The sequence below is a fragment of the Eufriesea mexicana genome, unplaced genomic scaffold (genome assembly GCF_001483705.2).
Source record: "Eufriesea mexicana isolate 0111107269 unplaced genomic scaffold, ASM148370v2 scaffold107, whole genome shotgun sequence".
NCBI classification, from domain to species: domain Eukaryota; kingdom Metazoa; phylum Arthropoda; class Insecta; order Hymenoptera; family Apidae; genus Eufriesea; species Eufriesea mexicana.
The window spans coordinates 1,477,471-1,501,169 of NW_016908335.1; the positions used below are offsets into that span (position 1 = coordinate 1,477,471).

General features: G+C 52.7%; 1 protein-coding gene across 1 annotated transcript in view; it reads left to right on the top strand.

The window, feature by feature from the left end:
* lilli (AF4/FMR2 family member lilliputian) overlaps nucleotides 1-23,699 on the top strand; it is a 155,445-nt gene that overhangs the window by 89,710 nt on the left and 42,036 nt on the right. The window contains exons 6-7 of the mRNA XM_017910859.1: nucleotides 15,046-15,615; nucleotides 17,528-17,590. Of these exons, the coding sequence (XP_017766348.1) occupies nucleotides 15,046-15,615; nucleotides 17,528-17,590 (633 nt within the window). The remainder of the gene's footprint in view (nucleotides 1-15,045; nucleotides 15,616-17,527; nucleotides 17,591-23,699) is intronic.

Sequence of the window (23,699 nt, forward strand, 5' to 3'; positions counted from 1 at the left end):
GCGTGCGCGGGGAGGGACGGGAAAACGATGCTCGTAATTCGCCGCGTTAATTTCGGCGCCGTGGAACGCAATTACGCGAGGAGGAGGAGGGGGGCCGCGGGATTACGGATCGAGCGGATCGACGAGGATCTTTCAGCATCATCGGGCCCTCGTCGACGACCGATCTATTACCCGGCAACGCGCGGCACGCGACGGCACGCGGGATTTCACCCTTGCCACCACCCCACCGTGTATCCGCGTATTTTTCTTGCTCGCGAGAGGCAGCGATAATAATCGCATTACGCCGGCCGTGCTTCGTTTTACATACACCCCTCGTGGCCGCGTATTAAAGGGGAGTCCGTTCTAAATACGTTAATTTCGCGGCGAAATTATTTGGCTCGCGGTGTACGCCCCGTTTCTCTCCTCGGCGAGGGGGAAAAAATAAAAATAAAGCGGGAAAAAAAAGGAGCGACCGGCGGGAATATAATTGCAACGGCAATACCATTGTACTAATGCATGCTTGCACACCGTGTACAAATAATTCCCCGTTCCCGCGGGGGAAAACTCTTTCCGCGCTTTTCCATCTCCCTATTTCCTGCGGCGGTTCATCGGCGTGCAATCTCGTTTCTTTTTCCTCCGGTTCGTTATAAAGCTCGGTAATCCGGCGATATCTTAGCTTCTTCGTCCTCCCACTCCTTCCCCCCACCGCCCCTCTCACTCCTCGTCCGTGAAGTTCCACGGAGGATGGATCCACCTGCTATTCCTCTCTCCTTCGCGCTTTCTCTCTCCCTCTCTCTGTCTCTCCCTCTCACCCCCTCTGTCTGTTCATCGGTTTGTTCTTCCGGTTCGGTGGATCGATTCGCGTTGCATTCGCCTCGTCTTCGACCCAAATAGTCGGGTACATCGGCGGTGGCCGTTGCTCGAAGCCCTTTCCTCGGTATGCGCGTCCCGTTCGATGGAAACACGACCGGAGGTCGAGGGCTAGGATGCTAGGGGGTTAATTAATTGCACCCTTGGCACGAGTCCACCGTTCGAATTTAGTCGTAGCAGCCGCTTAACCTCGCTAATGTCCGCCGTGAATTTGGGTAATTTCCCGGACACGCGCGCCCTTTCTCTTCGACTACCCCTTCCGTGGCCTTCGTCCACTCCGTAACCCTCTTTTCCAATTTATTTCTCTTCTCGATGGACGAACCACCGCTTTCTTCCACATTCCGACAACGCTCCGCTTCACTCCGCTCCACTCCGCTTAAGAGCTCAGTTCGCTCCCGCGATGCTCCCCGATTTATTGCAATACTCAACTTGGTCGACGAAATCGGCGTCCACGCGCGAGTCGATGCACTCTCGACCCGCGAATACCTGCGGGTCGAACAGGAGAGCGGTGCAGAGATCGTCGGGACGGTCAGTCGCGAAAATTTATTGCAATACTCAACTTGGTCGACGAAATCGGCGTACACGCGCGAGTCGATGCACTCTCGACCCGCGAATACCTGCGGGTCGAACAGGAGAGCGGTGTAGAGATCGTCGGGACGGTCAGTCGCGAGTGTGCGGCGATTTCCGAGCGCGTGTCACGGCTGACACCGAGGGGACGAGGAATCCGACGTCGCTTGGACGATCGATCTGTCGCAAAGGTCGCGATAGCCTCGGGAAGGAAGCGAGAACGGTGACCCACGACGCCATTGCGAATCTCTCTTAGTGGAGAAAGCATCCGCGTTAAGCTCGAAACTATTCCACGATATTCTTTAGATATCGTTGCCTCGCTGTGTGCGAGTTGAGCCCTATCTGCATTTGGTGGACGAAGAACGGGCGCCGCGCGACGATTTCGATCGCCACGCTCGGTCCACGTGTCGGACGAAAAGGCGAAAGTGTGTCAAGTTTGCCAGCGTCCTCGAGCATCGATTGACCTACTGACACGCGATCATCGGGTGGGAAAAAAAGGAAAAGATCGCGGCCTTCTGGGCGAGGAGAAGCCTCGAGTCGCGTGGGCAACGAGACTGCTCGCTCGATTCTCTGTATCCGAGAGAAAAGCCTCGGGGGAGGGAGCGAGGGGGAGGGACGGGTAGGAATAATTAGCCAGCGAGCGCTGCGCGTCGCGGAAGTGCACGTTAGCCCATTAGTTCCGGAGAGCGATTCCTATTACTCAACGTTCTCGTTAGGGCTGGGCTTCCTTCGCAGCAGCGATCGACTGCTCGACGTTAGGTAACCCGTGGTTTCGTCCGTGATCCTCGCGACCGGTCGTTTATCCGCGACGGATGGGCAGGAAATTGTGCGTGCAATGGTCGAAACGGCGCGCGGGAGGACGAGGGTGTGGGATCCGAGCGAGTGCGGTCCTCGCTGGAGCGTAAAAATAAACGCGGTCGCGCTCGGGCCCGAGCGAAGGAACACGCGCAGCGGATCCGCTTTATTGGTCGGGTATCGGGGCGAATTATAAAGTATGTCATCCGCGTCGCCGTGGCGTGGAAGCCGGTGCAAAGGATGTGAATGACTCTATTTCGGTCGTGCACGAGACCCGAAGAGAGCGTTGCGCCGCTATAAATACGAAGGGAAGCGTGCGCGCGATCGGCTCCGTAATTTCGTCGCGTCCCTCGTCCTCTTCGGCCTTAGTTATGGATGTCTGGCGTCTGGGGGTTACGCAAGGATAGCGGGTAGAAAGATTTCGAGAGGACCGGGAGAGAGAGGGTGGTGGCGGCGGCACGGGAAACGGCGAGCCACGCGGAAGGAGGATAAGGAGAGAGCCGAGAGGTAGACTGGATGAGAAAGGAGGAGAACAGAGGAGGAGGTTGGAACGGGAGGATCGTGTCTGTGGAGGAAAGAAGGGGACGGTGGAAAGTGGCGAAGGGGCTGGCGACGCTCTCGTTGCTGGGGAGGAGGATGGAAGGAGTCGACTGGGACGGGTGGAAAAGGACGAAGGACGTCGCGAAGAGGAGAGGAGAGGAGAGGAGAGAGAGGAGAACGTTGCCCGGTCATGGACCGAGGGGTGGTCGAAGGCGCGCGAGAAGCACGAAGCACGAAGCTGCCGGAGGTGGAGAAGAGCGTTTGGTGTCGTTGACGAGCCGGCGTAGGAAAGAGGGGTGAAAAATAATCGCGGATGAGCGAAGCGTCGCAGATGGATAGAGACGCGACTCGCTACTTTTCATCCCGGCATTACCGTGATTAGCGAACTCCGCTACTCGCTCGCGCTCTGTTGTTCTCGTATTTTTTCCCTCTTTTCCTATTTTTTTTTTTTTTTCTTTTTTCTTTTTTTCGTATTAACCCTTCAGGTACGGTGAACATCGGCCGTTCTCCGGTCCTATCGACCGTAGCCAATTTTTCATCCACGGAGTCCAAATTCCGTTCTCGACGGGGTACAAATTCTGTCCTCGACGGACTCCGAAAAATTCGCCGCCGATGGGCTCCGAAAAATTCGCCGCCATCTCCGCCAAATTTGTAGACCAATAAAGATGGTCCCCCTATAAGTCGTTGAAATACGCGTTCGCAAATAGCAACGGTATGCCTCGCTATTCCGTCGAATTAGGAAGAACTTGGTAGTCGGTGTTCGCGAAGAGTCGGCGCGCTGGGAAGTTCAGTTTCGCCCGGCGGGCGAGTTGAGAGAACTCGAGGCGAACTTAAGCGAAGCCTAATTAATTCCGAGATTCCATCGAACACGACCCGGTTGATCTCCAGCCAGTCGATCGACTCCTCCTCGGTTCATCGAATCCTCGGCTCGCGTTATCGTCTCGATCCGCGATAAGGTGCGTGACTCGCTGGAACCAGCGTCGGTACCACCGGTTTCCACGTTTTTCGTCGAACCTCTTGCTCCCTGGAAGAATATCTCTCTCTCTCCTCTCTCGCTCCGTGATCACCGACCTGCTGCGATCTATCTTCCCTCCGGGATCCGCGATCTTTTCGGTTTCCATGCAACCGAGCGAGCGGATGCATCGCGGGGTCTCCGGAACCTGGAACCGAACCAGTGCGACCACGAAAAACCCGATATCCTCGACAATAGCGTCGCGTCACGTTTCCCGCCTCGTTCGTTTAATTAGTCCTCCCGATGTTTCCCTCGGGAGATCGGAAGGCGAGGGCCTTGGAGCCGGGAGGGTGGCGCGGAAAATTGAATCGAAACGGAGCGCGCGTGACCGCGGCCGTCACTCGCTCTCGCGCTTGCGCGCAATTATCGCGCGAGGGTTGAATCGATGCAGCGATCGAGACGTGGATCTCCGACGAGGACGCTTACCAGCGAGGTACGTAGGAGGCGCTGGAACGTAGGTGTGCACGGTAACAGGTGGTAGCGGCAGTGCCACACGAGCGTAATGCAGTCCGGCGAGGAGTATCGGGCTCTCCGCGCAAGTGTTTGAGAAGCTTGTCCCGCGTATCGAGATGTCTCCAAGTGCTATCACCACGGAGGGTCATTGCGAGGAGATCCTCTCCCAAGGTTATCCCGTGCAAACACCGGATCTGCGGACTCTGGTCCTTACTGGATCCTCTGGGGGTCGTCTTCGTGGTCGTGATTCGAAAGCGCGAATTTACCGCGTCCTCGTCTCTGCCCTTATCCACGTTTCTGCGTATTCTGCGTATACTTGGTCCATCGGCGAAATATTTCGCGGCATCGCGGGAGGGAAGTACAAGTACAAAGAGGGGAAGATAAAGAGAGAAAGGGTCGGGAGAGAAAAACGTATACGTATAAATTCGATCAAAATCTCGCGGCATCGCGGGAGGGAAGTACAGGTACAAAGAGGGGAAGATAAAGAGAGAAAGGGTCGGGAGAGAAAAACGTATACGTATAAATTCGAAGCGACGAGGCGATATCGAGAGAAACGAAGCTTTTGAAGCGTGGAAATTTATTCCGCGTGGACACGGCTGCGATGTCGGCAGCGATGGCGGCGGCGCGTGGGATTTCAACGGAACGCGCGTTGAACATTTCATTTGAGGGAAACAAATGGAAACGTCTGGACGATGTTGGCCAGACGTCCCGCTATCGGGAATAACGTGTCGGCCGTCAGCAAATAGCCCCAAAGCGTTCGTCGCGCTTTCTCCTCTCCGATCGCGTTTTTGCGTTCGGCCCTCTCCCCCTGTGCCGCTCGAATTTGATTGCTTCTGCACGCGTGACAGGTAATACCTTCGCGGCCATTCCCGTGGAATCCTGCCGCCATCTAAAATACCCCTGGCTATTTTTCTCCGCGTTTTCGCTTTCCCCGCGACCGAAACTCGGTTAGGACGAAAGCTAGAAAAATCGCCGAATTCGCAGCCGAATTTCTCCTTTTCCGATCATCCGCGAATCGTCTAAATAGGGGTTTCGCGATTGCGTTAGGGGTGTTTTGCAACCCCATATTCCGAATCGAGCTTGCACCATCGCGGTTTACGTATTACGGATTAGGGATCGCGAGGTGGAAGAAAATATTCGCGGCAGTGGCGTAATTAACGCGACGTGGCTGGAGCGACAGGGTGGGGGTCGAAAGGGGGTGTGGGCGCGAGAGGGCAGAAAGGGTAGACGAATGGCTTACCTTGGCGAGTCAGGTCTCGAGCTCAGGAGACGCAGTCGTCGGTCGCTTAATGCGAATTTCACATGCATAGAAGAAAAGGGTGACCCGTAAAGGTTATGGGGAAGGGGCGTGCGGGGAGCGCAGGAAGCGATGCCAGGCACGTAGCGTTTTAAAATGGAAAGGAGGCGAGGAGGGCCGCGTTGCACGGGCGACAGTGTTTCGTCCTTGACGCGCGTAAAAGCTCCGACTTTTTCTCTCTTTTCCGCCACTCTCCTCCCTCTTTTTCCCGCCCTTTTTCTTTTCCTCGTTTTCCACCCCCTCGGCCGGCCATGGCTCGGCCGTGGCCACCGGTCGTCCGTTCTCCATCCCCTCTCGATTGCGCCGCGTCCCGCTCTTTCCGCGCTCGCAAAGAGAAGAGCAAACAGCGCGTACAGGCCGCGCCGTTTTTAATATCGCGCGCGAGCGCCGTCGAGCGGAGCGCCATAAGCTTCCGGATGAATTCGCGCGGAATATCGGCCCGAGTCCTCGTCCTCGCGAATCTTCCCGATATCCTTCGTTCGCGGAACGCGTTTAATCGTCTCCGAGATACTACTCCGTCTGGAGGGGGTGAAACACAGAGGGGGAGGGTTGATCGACGATATAAATCTTCGCGACCGAGTGTATCCACTGTCGAGTCCATACCCTCGTCCACTTCTTTGCGATAATCCCGCTAAAACGGGGACGAAGCAGCGTCGACCGTGAATCGACTTGGTGTCGCGCGAGGGGGGTTAAAAGGGAGAGTGGAGGATCGTGCAGACGCGTTTCCGCGCGGCTTCTTACCGGCGTTCTCGCGCGCATGGCCGTCTGTGAGCCGCGTGTCGTTACGCGACTTCGATCCGAGGCTGGCCGCTAATAAAACGCTAATTAACGCTCCGCTTCGGCGAACGCTCGCCACCGTGGCCGAATCGAGCGCGGTTCGCCGGGCCCTCGATCGGGACCTTGACTCTCGAGGGTCGCTGATTAATTACCGGTAGCTCGGCTCGTCCTACCGCGAATTTCGCCGGCTATCAAGATCGATTCGTTCGCTGCGTACCGCCCCGAAAGAATCGAACTGGTTTATCTCGCTACCGTTCAGGCAACGCTTTCCTCCTTCTACGCTCGCGATTAGAACGCGAGTTTCGAGTTTCGAATACGAATAGTTGGTTACACGTTCGCCACACGGTCTATTCGTTTCCCGCCGATATTTTCTTTCATAATCGTATCGACTGGCACGATCGCGCAAATTTATCCGTACGCGATCGACGTCCCCGAGATCCCTCCTCCGCGGAAACGTCCGATACGGAAATCCGGAAGAGGGTAGGTTGACGAAGCGAAACGTCGCGTCCCCCTTTTTTTTCTCTTTTATTTCTATTTTTTTCTGCTTTTTTCCCGTTTTCGATCTCGCGACGCTGGCAAAACCGCCGTACGCGGAACGGAACGAAAGGGAAGGAAACAAGGAAACAGAAGGAAACAGAAGGAAACGGAAGGGTTGATGTCACGGACGATGTAGCAGAGGCGACGTAACCTTTGCTTTCGATTACATCCTCGCAAACGAAGATTCCGCCGCGTACGATTTACGTACTGTACTCCTGGCGTGTATTATTTCGCGGCGGAACGGAGCTTTCAGCCGTGGAGAGCAGCTGTCAGATGGAGGCAGCCGACTGGAAAGAGAATTTCTGAGAGAGGCGAACGGAGCCGGTAGTCGGTTTGAACCGTCGGCAACTGCATCTACGCGAGCCCCGGGACTATCTTTGTTGCTCGTTGAAAGCGGCCGTGCTCGAGTAGCACCGGCAGGAAGAAGGGATATACCGTGGCTCGCGTAACCTCAAACGAGACATCCACCTGCCTCGTTGAAATCTTTGCGGTTTTTTCCTTGCCTCTCGGTATGCCTGCGACGACTCCTTGTCCGAGCCACCGGCTTTAAAAGACCCTCTTCTCTCTGCCTCGTAACTTTCCAGCTTTATATCGGTTTCTGCCTGGTTAATTACAGACCGAAGGAATTAATTAGACGGGCATACGACGGTATTTCGTTGGTTGATCAAGGTGCTCGGGGTTACGCGAAATAGCTGTCAACCGCAGAGGTTGCGCGATATCAAGAGGTATTTTGCTTGCTTCGCAGTTTCGTCGCGACCTCGCCAGCCTTGGGTCGTCTCTATTTAGACCACCCAACTATTCCCGCATCGTGCACGCGTCGCTGCGCCGCGATCCTGGAGTCGGCTCCGACCATCGATCTCCAAGCTTTTCGGATCGGATCGGATCGGTTCGATCCGCCATTCTGTTCAATTTATGTGATCTTTCTCGAGCATCGGGACCAACTTCGCTGCCTATCGTTGGCGATTAGCGAATCTGTCGTGAGACGGAAATTTCACCGTTCGATCGTGCAACGAGAACCGCGGAAGATGACATTTAACTCGTTGCGCTCTCCCCCTCGTCGCCCCTCCGTTTAGTCGTGTCCATTACGCGTGCACGCCTTCGCATGTACGAGTACGCGCGTAGAGGATACAAACGCGGATCGTTTAAATCCTTCTTCGATCCCTCTCGCGAACTGGTATCGCGAGTGCGACGATATTCCGTCCCTCGCGATGGCGGATCTGCTCGTAGCGCGATGTCAAAGGGAAGCTCGAGAGCTCGAAAGAACGGAACGTCCCGAAAATTCTGCCTCGCGCAAGAAATTCTTCTCTTCTCGCGCATCGGTCGCCCGCATTTTCCAACCGAGTATGCTTCGTCTTCCCTGTTTCTCCCTCCCCCATCCCCTATACCGTTCGTTATCTCCATGCGATATTCCGTGGATCGCTGTTTGGACGATGCTTCTCCAGGGACGCGGCAACAGCTTATGCTTTCTGCCCTCTCGACGAGTCGACTCTGCCGGATTTTCTATTCCCCGGATCGCCAAGGAGGATGCCAACGAGGTCGCCAACTATTTTCTTCCATTTTCTTCCATTTTCTTCCATTTTCTTTGATTTTCTTCCATTTTCCAAGATTTTCCATGTTTGTCTTCCATTTTCTTAGACTTTCATTGATTTTCTTCCATTTTCTTTGATTCTCTTCGGTTATCTTTAACCTTCTTTCATTTTCTTCCATTTTCTTCGATTATCTTTGGTTTTCTTCGATTTGCTTTGACTTTCTTCCATTTTCCAAGATTTTCTATGTTTGTCTTCCATTTTCTTAGACTTTCATTGATTTTCTTCCATTTTCTTTGATTTTCTTCGATTATCTTTAACCTTCTTTTATTTTCTTCCATTTTCTGCGATTTTTTTCGATTATCCCTGGTTTTCTTCGATTTTCTTTGACTTTCTTCCATTTTCTTTGATTTTCTTTGATTTTCTTGCATTTTCATAGATTTTCTTTAATTTTCTTCGATTTTCCTTGATTTCTTCCATTTTTCTTAATTTTCTTCGATTATCTTTGATCTTCTTTGATTTTCTTCCATTTTCTTTGATTTTCTTCCATTTCCTTTGACTTTCTTGCATTTTCTTCGATTTTCTTTAGTCTTCCTTGATTTTCTCCGATTCTTTTCACGAGAAGAAATAAAGCAGTAGTCGGCCGAGCGGCAACGAACGACTCGGAGCCACGTACACCGCGGATTCCTCCGCGAAGAGTCCGGCGACGCCGGATGAAGCGGATTCACCGGTCTCCTTAGAATTTCCGTCGCAAGAAGCTCAACTCGCGCGACCCGGTTTTTCCCGTCGTCCACGAGGACACACCTACCTCTGCTCGTCCGTTCTTCCTGCCCGACGGAATCGTCCGCGTGGCGGCAGCGGTCGTTGGTCGCGAGCAGGGGTCGTCGCGTCAGCGTCGGGAAGTTATACTCGCTCGGAGATCGCTCGTAAATAAGTTCGTAAGGAGTTCGATGAAAATTGGCAGAGAGGAGGGAAAACGGAGCGTTCGGAGTCGCGGCGTAATTTATAGAGACGTCGCGGCGCGCGATATAGATGCCTGCCGGGTAATTTCTGTCGCGTTGAGCTCGGGGCACGCCAAGGCGGAGGGAAGATTGATAACTCTGGGTCCGCCGACCTGGACCGAACCATAGACGGCAAGAAACCGCACTCGGACGACGCGGTGGTTTCTTCCCTCGACCTCTTGGCGCGTCGCGGCATTCTTTCCTTCCTCGCGGAATCCTCCTCCTCGAGCTGCGTAAATATGGCGGCCGAGAACGGATTCCTGTATCCTTCTCCTCGCTTTTCGCTCCTCCGTGTGGACGTCTCTGTTCCACTCGCGTAAATCGCGCGAGACGGTAATAGAGCGTGTGGTCGTTATTATTTTCCAAGGCGGCGATGATCGACGGTGGTCGGACGAGGAGCGTGCGGCGACCGGTATGCCGAGGGTATACGCGAACGGCCGCTAATTTCGGAGCGTAGGCACGAAACCAAATTTCCTCGTGGCGCGTCACGACGCGAGGTAAGCAATCTTTGGCGATGCTTTGCACACGTACGAGCGATATTCGTCGCACGCCGCTTGCCAACTGCCGAGGCTCCATGCTCTCTCTGCTCCTCTCTCTGCTTCTCCCTTTTCATCGCGGTGCTCGCTTTGCTCCTATTTTCCTGCCGCATAAGGCGGCCGTTAAATAAAGTTTCACCCTTGCAGCGGCAGCCCTCGTCCTTCCTCTACTCTCTCTCTCTCTCTCTCTGTCCCTCCACTGCGTCCTTCTCCTCGCGAGATGAGGCTGCCGTATTTTTTATCCTCTTCCGTTCCCAGCAGAAATCTACGCGGCGTCCTTGATTAAAACTCATCGGACGCTTTCTTGTTAATTTCCTCGGATCACCGGTCGTAACTTTTTACGCCGCGATCGATTCTCCCTTTTTTCCTCCCATTTCTTCTTCCTTTTCTCAACCCTCTTTTTGCTCCTCTCGCGACGAGCAGTCGCAGCGGAGCCGGTGGCGTTTTAACGAGCACGAAGACGCGAAACCGCGCTGCTGTGCGAGTCGCGGAGTTGTTTCCGGGCGCGACAGATGCGCTCGCTGGTGGCTGGCTCACGCACGTTTCGCACGGTGAACAAATCTCGGGAAATGGATCAGCCGAGGGATACACGGGCTGTGGCGTGCGCGTAAGTGGATCAAAGCGACGCGGCTCGTCCCGTGGATCGCTTTTATCCATTCACCGGAGGAATTCGCACGAAACGAGAGCACGCGTGGTTGTCGCGCGCGCCTACCCTCGCCGCGTGTCCTCGCGCGTGTCGTCGCGTTCGGATCGATCCTCGTCCACGGATTCAAGGACGACGTTGCCCGATTCGTTCATCGATTCCTCGTTCCCCGTTCGAGTTTGTCGGCTCTGGAAGGATTCTGGAAGGGATGAATTCGGAGCGACGTCGCGGGTCAACGAATTTTCGCCCTCGCCGAAACGGCGAATTTACGAGTGCACTCTCTCCCTCCCTCTCTCTCTCTCTCTCTCTCTCTCGTGCGCCAAGAGAGTAGGTCGGACGCGGCAAATCCTCGAGCCGGTTCGAAGTTGGTTAGCCAGAAACGGCGGTCGCGGGAATTTGCGTCACGACTCGTCGTTCCCGCGTTACGAGCGCGGATATTTCACGGTTTTACGAGCTTTTCGGCTCCCGATGATTTTACGCGAGCTCGCGTGCGCGATGACGGCGAGAACGGCGCGATTAGAGAACCGTGGTATGAGAGACGGGTGTTCTCGAAGAGAGGCGAAGAGGAAGGACAAAGCGCGAGCGAGGGAAAAATTGAGCGAGGTCTGGGTGGAAGGGAAGTCCCTGACCTGGTCACCTAAGCGTTCCTCTCTTTCATTCCTCGCCGAGTTTCCCCCGCAGTTTCTTGCGGCATTACGTTTATGTCATCTCTGGCCTGGGATCCCTCTCTAACGCGTAATTAGCCAGACCGTTCTATTCCTGAGACCCTTCGGGCACGCCGTTCGAGGAAAAAAGGCTCCAGTTGTTCGTTCCCTATGTTCGTTCCCAAACTCGCGGACCTTTACGCCACTTCGACCATCCCCCGATCTAATCCTTGGCACTTATGGGGGTAAGGTGACTGCAAAGTTGTCATAGTCTGGTCGAGAATACCTCAACGCGTTGACTGCCAGGCGTGTTTTCAGTGAAATCTGCTTCAGATCGCGAGTGTCGCTGCACTTAGCTTACTTTGTTAGGTACTCCCACCGATATTGGTGGGCCAACCAATCGTTGGTGGTCGTTGTTATGGTGAAATTCAATAGTGAAGTAAACTCTACATTCCAGCGGTGTGGGGGGTGATCCCTTCCCCTTGTTCTGTCTTTTGTCATCAGTCTCCTGAAGACGACTTTGACCTGCGTGGCCCTAAACAGGCCAGTTCTAGCCATTCGCCCGTTCTGTAAAGATCTATACAGTTTTCCACAGTTTGACTACTGCTCCTTTGCGTTATAACACCTTCAACAGTCGCCAGAGAATAATCTCCCCCTTCGTTTGTTTCCATGGTACCATGCTTGTTCATTTGTGTCGATTGTTACTTTCTTCAGATCCTTGATGCTTGTCACCTTGCCACTCTACACGATCAATTTAAGCCTTTCCACTCGAGAGGTACCTTTCAGTCACCATTTGATAAAATTTCGAAGATCTGTGTTAATTAATATGTGAAATTTGAAATAACGTAACAGTGTGCGAGGTATCGAAATTAAGTAATTCCACGTGTTAATTATTATACAATTTCTTATTTACTGCTGAAGATAATATCGTCAGCTTTGTAGCAGAAAATTTTTCAACTCCTACTCTCCTTTAGTCAAAAAATGGTCCAGTGAAATTTTAACAAATGGCGACTGAAGGGCGCTTCTCGAGTGCAAAGACATGCGTTAACACGGTACTTTTTAAAGCAATTGATTCCCAATGTTACATCGCAAACATTGCATTTTACATTTTTCTATAGAAAAGAAAAGGAAGAAAAAATTATTTTATAAATAAAATAAAACAAAAGCAAAACTTGTTAAGATTATAATGAAATGAAACGTAGGCGAGATGCTCGCAAAAGGGATGAAACGTGATCTGTCACATGCGAAGTGTGATCTTTCTCATGCAAATTCTTCGTTGACAGACAGCCAATTAACTCGAATCCTTCTGAACCTTCACCTCCATCGAAGGACCCGAATCTCTTATACTATTTCCTAAGTTCACCCCCGAAGACAGAAGACCCGAGTCGAGGGGGCAACGTTTACTCGTTTACGACCAGGGTCTCAGGACTCGCGGACACCCAGACCTCCTAAAATACCACCACTGTCGTCGAATTGGATCCTGAGGACGCTGAGCGATCGGTGGAAGGGCTGGGATCGGGGGTGCAAACGGTTCCGGAAATATCCCTTAATCGTCGTTACACAAAGCTCCACTTTTCGGGGTAATTGCGAAGGAACGTAACGATTTTTTAATCGTTACCAGCGAAACAGCTTTTACTTGGGTGGATCTCGGTAACCAGTTGCTCTTACGGAACATCGGTTTCGCGTTGGGATTTATTTGGAGTCTTTGTTGTTACCGTCTTATTCGTCGTGTGACTTTAGGGATAGCTGGTACCAGGGTTGTCCAATTTTATCGTGTACATGGTCGACTATCTTTTCTTATCTTAACTTCTCATCGCGTGCCTCTTCGATGGTAGACAGAGCAAATGGAACACCAGGTTTCTTGCGGAGAATGCAAATTTTGGCGACACTCGATTTATCAGACTACTCTATTGCTCTCCCGTTAGAATACAGCTTGAATAAGTCTCTCAAATTTGGTCTCCGTCTTAAGCTATGTACAGACTACTAATAGGAGTAATTCAACGCAAGTTCCTGCGATTTGTAGCCCATAAATTTGACCACAGTTATGTGAAAAAATTTTGCGTACCTTGGGACTAACTTCTTGAATTAAGTAAAATTGTCACAGACTTTCTTTTCCTTTCTTAATTAATAATTGGGGTTATCGACTGCCCCCTCCTACTTGACAGTATAAATTTCTGTATATCGTTGCGACCCTTTAGGCATGTGTACCCTCTTACCACGAAGATGAACGACGAACTGCTTTCTGATCCAGTATAATATCTCAAACATGCTCCTCAGCGAACGATTTTCGTATATTAACTTTCACTCCTTTTGAAACTCTGCGAGCTTCTAAATAATTCTTGATTTCTTAGTAATTCTTAATAATTTCTTGGTAATTTTTAATTCTTAATTTACACTCGCTTCGGTTTACTCTTTCGTCTCGAAGCTTGCACTTGTTATACGTATATATAGGGCTCTCTCGTTAAATAAAACAACGAATAAACAAATACAATTTTCTCCAAGAACGTATCGCGATGGCTGACTCGGAAGTCGAATCATCGACATCGACTGTGACACCGAAGATTCCACGACCAAGTCCTGATCTATGAAAAATTGTTTTACGATCGACTCGATGTCCACTCCTAGATTATACCACGTCGATTTGCACATGGATACTGTGTCTAATATTCGTCGTACACTTCCAGGATCTAAAAGGGGCGTGAATTAAGATCGTGACTCTAGCTTCTCGAGGAACAGGTTCGAGGAAACGATAGCAAACCGAGTATTTAACGATAACCGATAAACGTAGCTCGCCGATTCCTGGAGACCAACATTTGCAAGGTTGCACCTCGGTAAATCAGCAAAGTAGAGTAAAAATGACGCAGGAGTAAATCCGATACTCGGTCAGTGATCGGGATCGTAATCGGAATCGACATCGTGGCCATTTTCGGTTGTTGGGAAAAGTCGCGGGAATAACGGTGCCTTGAAAGCGTTTGTACGAGCGGAATCGATATTACGACAGTTGTCAACCCCTGACACAGACGAAGCCGTAGCCGCTTTTCTTCCCGGTTACCTTCGCTCGTAGTTATCTTCTCGCTTGTCTCCTCGCGTCTGTTCATCGGTCGTTTCTTATCGATCCCCACCCTCCCGGTTGGCGGTCGGTTGAAATCCGTTGCAGGGAACTAGCAGGGAAGGAAATAGCGGGAGACGCGGGCCGCGTTACCTCGAATTAATGATTTTCCTTCGAAAATTGCACTCCGCGAGGCACGATGCATCGGAAGCTCGTTAAAGAACCGGCTGGTAGCACTCGATGCTCGCGCGGAGGCGCGCGCTCGGTCAGAAAAAGGGTGCCGGTGTGAACAAGTGTACGTGATTTATAGCGTGCTCGTTAATCACGTTAAGCTTCCTCGGGCCTCTCCGCCTCCTTATTAAACCACGATTTCATCTCATTGTCCCTAAAGACAAAGGCAGAGACGCGGCGGATCATAAACGCGCGCGCCACGAGCTGTCTGTCTGTTATACCGTGCGTCTATGCGCTACAATGTAGAACCGGTGCGCGCACCGGTCGAACACGAATTTCTCCTCGCCCCGGCAGCGTCGTAAACTTGCCAGCCACTGTTACGCCGCATTAATTATTATCGTTCGTACACGCACACGTACGAGTGTACCTCCGAGTCTGCATACGCCTGCGATTCGCACGGATTCGCACGGTTTCGTCTCGCCTCGTCGTGGTACGCCGGGGGTCCACGGGGGTACGTCGGGGTACAGGGAATCGGATCGATCGCGTGTCCCGCGATTCTTTTTCTACGATTTACGCGCGATTTAGGCGGGAATGCGAGGGAAGATGGAAAGGATGGTCGGGACATAATCGGAATTTTGACGATTTCAGGTGAACCCAGACGCCAGAGACAGTACGACGCAGCAAATTCAATTGAAACTAGGCAACTATTCGCTGGTGAAGCATCTGCTGGACGAGCCGAAACGGCTGATCGGCATCGAGGGTGTACCACCGAGCCCAGCCCCGCCCCCGGCGCCCTCGGCCCTTCGAATGAGTTCCAGTTCGGTCGGCTCGAATTCCAGGAGCTCGCCCTCCTCCCAAGAATTCAAGAAACCCGGAGGACCGAGGACCGACGGTTCGTCCTCGTCGTCATCGGCGTCGTCCACATCCACGTCGTCGTCATCGTCGTCGTCGTCGTCGTCGAGTCATCAACGCGGCGGTTTCGTGAAACCAGCCGACGGCAAGCCGCCCCACGGAGGCAGGGGTGGTTACCCCGGTCAGCCAGTGAAGCACGGGGGCAACAGCAACGATCATCGGAGCCACGGTTTATTACCCGCCAAAGGACCGCCCACGAATTCACCGGGGAACGGTACGCTCGTTGGCAATTCGAATATCGGGAATTCCAGCGGCAGCAGGCTTCACTGTGTCGGCAGCAGACTGTCCAGGTTACCTCTCGATAACGTGAGTATCGATTTCCATTGTTTCGTGGCCACCGCCGCCTCCTCCTCTGCCTCCGTCGCCGCCTCCATCCGTCCCGTCCTCCGCCCTACGCCGCGCGTCCTTCCGCGCTCGTTCTTGTTTACACGAGTAAAACGTCGTCGTCGTTGCGTGTATTTTCCGCTACCAGACACCACCGATCGCGGTGTCTCTGATTGCGCGTTCGTCGCCGCGCTTTTCGCGCCAACCCCCAATGCCCTCAGACCCCTAAAATTGCTTTATTAACGCGACTCCATCCAGAGGAGGACTCTTCCTCCGGCTCTCCTCTCCTCTCCTCTCCTCTCCTCTCCGCTCGCTTCGTCGTCGAACGGAACCACGCGAGTCGTCGCTACGCGGAGGGTGGTTCGCTCGGGGGGCGGTTATCGTTGCACTTGTTGCGCGATTAGTACCCCACGAATCCTCGCCCGCTCGTTAAAACGTTTACGATCGCGAACCGGGCACACGCCGGTAAAGCGGGGGAGGGTCTACGACGATTTCCTCGATCGTTCGATATCTTGATCGTAGACGGTAGACGAAACATGACGCGATATTAATGGACGCGAAGGGGTAATAAAGAGCCTCGTTTACCTACCGGTAACCTTGCGCTTGGTCCGGTTCCCCGTGGAATCTGTGCCCGCTTCGGGTATCCGAGGAGAGAGCGTCGCGACGAAACGGGTTCGTTGACGGGAAACGAATTGCTTTTCGATAGAAATCTCGGCGAAGGACTACGCGTAGTGGCGGCGCGGAGTGGAGCCGGAGGATCGGCAGAGGGGGCGCGCTTGGTCGAGCCTTATTACGCGTGACTCCTCGAGGTGCAAATTTCATCGAGATTGACTATCGATCGAGTCTCCTCCGATTCGGTCTCCGCCGTGTTTCTATCGTCCTCTCCCTCTCTCCCTGCTGAGCGCGTCGCGAGCGCCTCTCTTCTCTTTCCGGTGTACTTATACAATTAGAGTTGGCCGGAGAAGCGCCGACGTCCTCTCTTGGCTCTGCCATAGTCGAGATAATTGATTCTCCTACCGGTGGTCCTCTTCCCTTTTTCCATTCTCCCATTTATCTCTTTTTCCACCCCCGCGAGTGCCCTCCTTCGACCAGCCGCGCGCGCGTTCGTTCTCGTTTTCGTCCGCGAAATTAGCTCGGAATTACGCGTCGTATCCGTGGAAACGTACGCTTTCCGTCGTCTCCGAACGATACGCGATCGTCTCGCGATTTCCTCCCGTTTCTCCCGCGACGTTTCCACGTTCTTCTCTGCTCGCGATTATCTCTAGTCTCCTCGGTCTCCCCGACGCCGTGTCCTCCGGCTAACAGTCACCAGTCACCCTACCCCCCGGATCCCGTCTCCTCGCTCCGTTCCTCCCCCGTCATTTTTAGCCTTCCAGGTCCACGCATTTTCCCCATTGTCTGCGCGTTTTCCTCTCAGCGATGACTACTCGACGGCGACGAGGACGAGGACGAGGACGAGGACGACGGCGACAACGATTCGTTCCGCTCGTAATGGGTGCGCGTCCCGGCCCGGCCGCTCTTTTCAACGCCTCTTTTCCTCGAGAGAGTGTTGATTAATGATCGCTCGAGAGCTCGTGATAAATCGCGGAAAGGACTCCGCGAGAGTTTGAATCTCGCGGAGGTAGGAGAGGAGCGACGGCCACCGCGCGCCGTGTCGGCGAATCGGAATCGTTTTAATTAACAGCCGCGCGGAATGTGCTCGTCGTCGTTTAATTCCGCAGACTCGCTCTGATAGGAGAAAGGGAAATATCGCGGGGTCGTAGGAAAATTCGTTTATTTTATTTCCATCCTACCTGCTCCCGTCGCCACCCTCTTTCCTCCACGCGACCACCATTCTCACCCCTTTCGCTCTATTCGCCCTTCCAGTCAACCGAGTCTGTTTCCATCGTTTCAGGGAACGAGTTCCTCGAGGCCTGGGCCCACTGAGAATTCCGCGGACGTGGAGAATATTTTGAAGGTAAGTTCTACATTTTTTCCTATATTTCTCCTAGTTTCTTCTATCTTTATTGTAGATTTAAGGTTAGGAAACACAGTGCGCGCGTATTCGGCGAAATAGCAATTTTAATTAAAAATAGAAAATACAAGAAATATAGGACGATCTCTCTACTCCTACGCGAACATCTAACGTGAGAAAAAGAACGGAGAAGGTGAAAAAATAAGAGAAAAGCGGCACAGATGCACTCGCGATAGATGGCAGCCGCGTCGCACGCGCCACGGGACAATTACGTTCGACCAACTCTCGAATAGAGACTAACGCGGATAACTACGTATAGTTACGGAAGGTCTCGCGAAGGTATAACTGTTACAGAGTCAAAGGTTAAGAAACGCAGTGCACTCGTATTCGGTAAGATAGTAATTTTAATTAAAGATAGAAAAATAAGGAATTATGATACAATTATAAATCTGGAACTGTCTGGAACCATGGTAAAAAGTAAAGTTCAACCCATTTCGTCCGAACGCAACGAAGAATAACGCGCAACCTAATGAACAATTGGCCCCCTGCAGCTCGCAACTGTTTGTATCGGTTTCATGCTAGGGTTCCGAATGTTGGAGACGCCTTAACGCTAAACGTACCGGTACTTTACACGTACCTGTTCTTACCGTAAGGGGTGAAATGACCCCTCGTGGTACGTAAGGTATGCAGGGAATTTTTCTCGATGAAAAATAAATTGAGAGATAAACGGGGAGCGAGAAATTAAACAATCGGATAATATAAGAATTTACAGAGAGGTCATTATTCCACGCATCGTTGGGTAATTGTAAATTGGATATATCAATTAACATCCATCTTTAGAATCTGATTAAATGGCGACTGAGAGGCGCCTCTCGAGTGCAAAGGGTTAACGCATGTTTACTCTGTGACGATTCTCACGTAACTGTTTTGGTCTAGCACGTTCCTCTAAACATTTTTTAAGAACATTCATACTAGACTCCACTCGTACATATTATATCTATGTATGAATGTTGGGTAGGCAACAGAATAAGCAGTGACGTAAATATAAAAATGATTTATTTTAACCTAAAACTTATTCTACTCGCTAATAACTCTCATAAACTCCGACTTTAAAACACTCTGACACATTCTGACACTCGCTGACACTCTCTAATCCTTGCTCTAACTCTTTCGCGTCCTTGCATTCTTATTCGAACCTTGCACTCTGTCTTTTTTCATACTCGTGTTCTCTTTTTCAATCGGTCGGTCGCGTATCCTAAACACTTAGACGCATTCCTAGGCTTTCACTCTTCAATTGCATTCGGCTCTGTCATAAACATCCCTTACATTCGATCCTCTTACACGTGGTCGCTTTCGTTCTAAACCCAAACGCTGTTGACATTCTTTCAGGGCCGTACCTATTCCATTTCTACGTTAACCTCTTATGCACGATGCACCATCTTTGGACGTCATCTTTCAAACAACGCGCCGTTATAGTGACTTAACGTTTGAATTAAATGATCGTTCTCGTATGCTTTGTTTCACACCTTTTTCGCCTTCACAAGGTTTTATAACAGTGTCAACAATATACAGACAGAATATACAGTCTTTATTTCGTATCATTTGCGAGTAATTCGCGTTGAACTCTGTCGTGCAGAGAAACAGCCCCGCGCAAAATTTAGCCGTGCCTAAGTGGTTAATGACAATTAACCCTCTGCACTCGACCATTTTTTGGCTAAGGAAGAATAGGAGTTGAAAGATATTCTGTTACAAAGCTGACGATACTTTTCTGAGCAGTGAATGAGAAGTCGTATTCCTTTCCTACATTTATATCGTCTGAAGAGACTTTCACTTACTCTACCTCATTCCCATTCGCGCATATAAACCCAACACTCGCATATTTGACTCCGCTTGGTACGACTAGCGCGAAGACAAAGCGACAATGCGTAACCTCGTCTCGCAACATTTTTCCTATTTTTCGCTACCTTTTGACCGGAAGCGAGCGACGAAGGATCGGTTTTACGGTGCAGCGACCGCCAACGCGCGTTTCGATCGACAAACGTCGAACTTTGCCTTTAGCCGTGGCAGTCGTTGGAAGTTGGGCTTGGTCGATAAGCCAATTTTCTCGCCGATACAACGCTATCTCTCTCGCGGTCATATCGCGGCTGTCGTTCAACCGAATCGACCCACCGTTTCGGTTTGGCCGTATCGGCTTTCGTCACGGCTACCCGGGCACGCGATTTCGCACCCTTCGGGGGGCACACTGCGACTTTGTCGCCGGTCGTTAATGGAATCGGCCTCTTCGTCGAGCCAGTCGACGAGCGTTTTCGGGAAAAATCAAAGCCCGAGCGACGATTCGCGCAGCGCGAAACGACGTTTCTATAAATATCGGCTCATCCTTGAGGCGTACGTTCGATTCGAGCTATTTCTAGCCCGCGAATCCACGGACACGGCCATGAAACTAATCGAAAGTTTGGCCGAGAGAGCGTGGATCGGTCGAGAGAGACGGTGGCTGCAAAGTCGTTCAGCTTTCCTTGTGCCACGTTCGCGGAAACCGCGACCCGGTCGACCCCGTGTCTCGGGTGAACGAACGAATCGACGACGAGGTTGCGAGAGGTCGAAGAGATCGAAGAAGGGGAGCGAGACTTACCGGGAACAGAGAGAGAGAGAGAGAGAGAGAGTCGCTTTTCGTCCTTTCGAGAGAGGGGTCCTCGAGTCACGTGCCGACGTGATTACGGGCCATCTCCATCGGCGCGCCAATCGCGTTTCCGGTTTAAATCAACACACCGGCAAAGCTGGACGATTTTCCGCGTCGGGCCACCCCCGTCCGCCCCCCGTGGTTCCTCCGCGTCGCGGCCAACTTCCGGTCGATCGATAACGCGTCCCTCCGGGATATTCGGGATATTTCAATTTTTCCAAAAACGATACGCGGCCTGATGGCGGAGGGGCGGGTGTGCCGGGCACTAGGAGTACAGGCTGGAAACAATTTGTCGCGCGTTTCGCGAACTCGATTCCATCGGCGCGGACAGCCGGACTCGATACACGCTTGCAATCGGGCTGATAAACTGCCGGCTGACCCAGTTCTATTCGTGAATAGAGAATAATGATGGCGCGGGAATAGCCGAGCCGCCTCGTGGGAGTTTAGGAATCCGATCTTGCTCGTCTCCCGTGGACGCGAGAGACGCGGACGAAATATCCGGCGAGGCCGGAACGCCCACCGTTTTAACTCGTCGATCGTTCGTATAACGAGATTTTCGGTGGAACGTTCCGGTTTCGGGATCGGTAAAAGCTGTGTCCGTCCGGCGTGTTCACCCCGGCCCGAGTGCGTTAATTTATGGACACGGCTTAACGGCGATTATCAGCGAATTGATATCATTATGGGGGCTGCGATATCGTGACACGACTGATCGAGTATCGAGATACCGTGCCAGCGATGGATGTCCTCGCGCGCGTCGCCGTCAGCCACGCGGCACCGATTAATACCTGCTCGGTAGTCTCGTCTCGCGATCGGTGTCGCTATGGTTTCCCTTTCGATCCAGTCTTCTTCTTCTTCCTCTTCGTCGTCGTCGTTTAATCTCCCGGGTCTTGTCCCCTTCTTGCTTTTCTTCTTTTTCTTATTTTTCTTATTTTTCTTCCTTTTCCACGGCGTCTAAACGCGTCGTCCACGCGGAACGGTTACCGGGATGGAAATCGGCTGGCGATACGATTGGAGAGGAAAGTCGGCTCGGGAGCGGTAAACCATGGAGCCGAGGTTTATCGAGCTGTCGGGTAACGGATCGCTTTCCGATTGTCTGGACGTTCGTGACCGCGTACCCTTAATTCACACCTGAACGTCGTCGCCGGGACATTTTTTACGACGTATCCCGTTGATCAACCTGCGCGATACGGACACGCGACCGCTTCACGCGATGCTCTCACCCTCCCGTTACCGATTCTTAAGGGCGCGAGACGTTCCGGCCGCTTTCCCTTGATAAACCTTGAAACGGTTTAATTCGTAGACGAATCGATACGCAGTGTGTAGAGACAGAGAAAGATAGCGAGATAGCGAGAGAATGGGAGGGAAAAAGGGAAAGAAGAGAGCAGGGATTGCAAAGTCTCGCAGATTCGGTGGAGAAACGGAGCATCCGCTCGCGCGGTAGTTTCCGACGAGAGCACGGTCTCGGTTCTCCGTTCTCCGGGCTTTTCCACTTTCAGCGCGAATTTATGACGATACTACCGGCCAGTCGTCCGCGTTGTAGCTCCGCTGGGTTCTCTCTCCCCCTTTTCCCGTCGCATCCTCCTTCCTGCAGACCGGCCTGGCCGTTTGGTATAGAAGCACCGTCGAGGCCCATGAATTATTCTCACGGCTCTGCCCGTGGGAAAATACGAGAGTTGCGCCAGTAGGCATCGTAAATGCGGCTGCTAATTGCGCTCGCCGACGACGACCGTTAGCGCGGCTCCTGAATATCGCGTTCTTTCGCCACCGTTATCGTCCTCCCTCGCCCCGTACCCTCGCCTATATCGCGCACCCCGCGCCCCCGCCTGCGCCGCCACCCTCTTCCTCTTTCTACTCCGTTCGTCGATTAATCGAGAGATTTTCAGCTTCCATTACGGCCGCTCGGCCGCTCGGCCCGGCCCGCGGGGATATTTAGGGAGCAAACTCTTGCCGGACGATCGCCGTTGCCGCAGGATCCCGCGTTCCAGCTTTTTCCAGCTTAAATTCGATTCCCGTGTAGCCCCTATAAATCGCGGCTAATCCAGTTTTCGGCCGCGCGCACGGTTCACCGGCCATCGCGTTTCGATCGCCGATTCCACGCTTCCAGCAGTCCCTCTCGCTGTTGTCTCTCCGTGTTTTCCCACCCCGCTCGCCGTTCTTTCCGACCCTCCCTTCGCTCGCACCTACACCCTGCCCCGAAACGCCCCGCGATCGGTTAACCGGCGTACGCTCGAGACGACAATTACGCCGAGTTAATAAGGTCAATTCGAGGTCGATCGAGTTAACTCGCCACCGAACCGTCGCACGAGTCCAAGCTTTCCGCCGCTCGCGCGTACTCGCGGATTCCGCGCGCGATTAACTCGATTTTTGCGATTCGGGATAGATGTCCGGGTGCGAGGAAATCGGAACCGGAGAATTTTATTTTATTTCTCGTATCGGCACCGTCGCTCGTTAGACGGGACACAGGAAAATATATAACACCTTCTCGCGTAGCCCGCTTTTCCCGGGAAATGCAGCCGCGTGACGTTTATCGAATGGAATATTCGACGAGGATAATATTTATCCCGGAGACCGGGGGTCGTTTCGCAAAACCGTGGTCGAAATAAAAGATTCCGTGGGGGACAACGGAGTGGCGCGTCGTAAATTCGTTGGGTCGCGGAAAGGCGAGGGAGAGAGAGAGGGGGGCGATACACGGGCGGAGTGGAAATGGAAAACTCGAGGACACGATCGATCTCGGGGAATCGTGTCGTTTTCTCGATCGCCGAGGGTGCCGCAAATGCGATCTCGCGGCTCTCTTACGACCGTCGATGCATCGGCCAACCGATAACGGGTTTTCGATCCTTGCCGCGTGCGCCGCATAATTATCGGCGAACACGTTTGCGGCGGTCGCGCGACGCAACGGATGGCGAGAGAGGAGGTCTCGTCGCGGTGAATTCCACGACGAGTCGTCTCCGAGAAGGATACGCGACGAAACGCCGGTTCTTTCACCCTCCGCGACGACACGCGTGCGGTTTTCGCGAATAGTCGAGCGAGCGATTTTCTCGGCAGTCACGCCACGGATCATCGAACCCCTTCTCTCGCCTGTTTCGAATAAATAATTCAACCGGCGTCGCGAGGGCGGGTTATCTTATCGCGGTGACAGGCTCCGGCAATTTTCGGCGACCTCTCCGCCATCTTCCGCGGTGGCGCCACGAGTTCCGTGGAACGGTTGCAAGATCAAGGACGAGGCTCGCGGGAAGAGGGAAAGGGAATGGAAATTCGAAAACGGGCCCGATTCCGGGAAGGAAGCGAGAGCGCGGGAAATAAGGCGGGAAATAACGAGTGGGGGAACCGGGGTTCGATCGCATCGATCGCGGTGTGACGGATCCATTAGACGGCTGGTGGAATGGCCGTAACTCGCGGTGGCGTTTCGTGTCGAGCGGGAATAAAGCGGCCGGC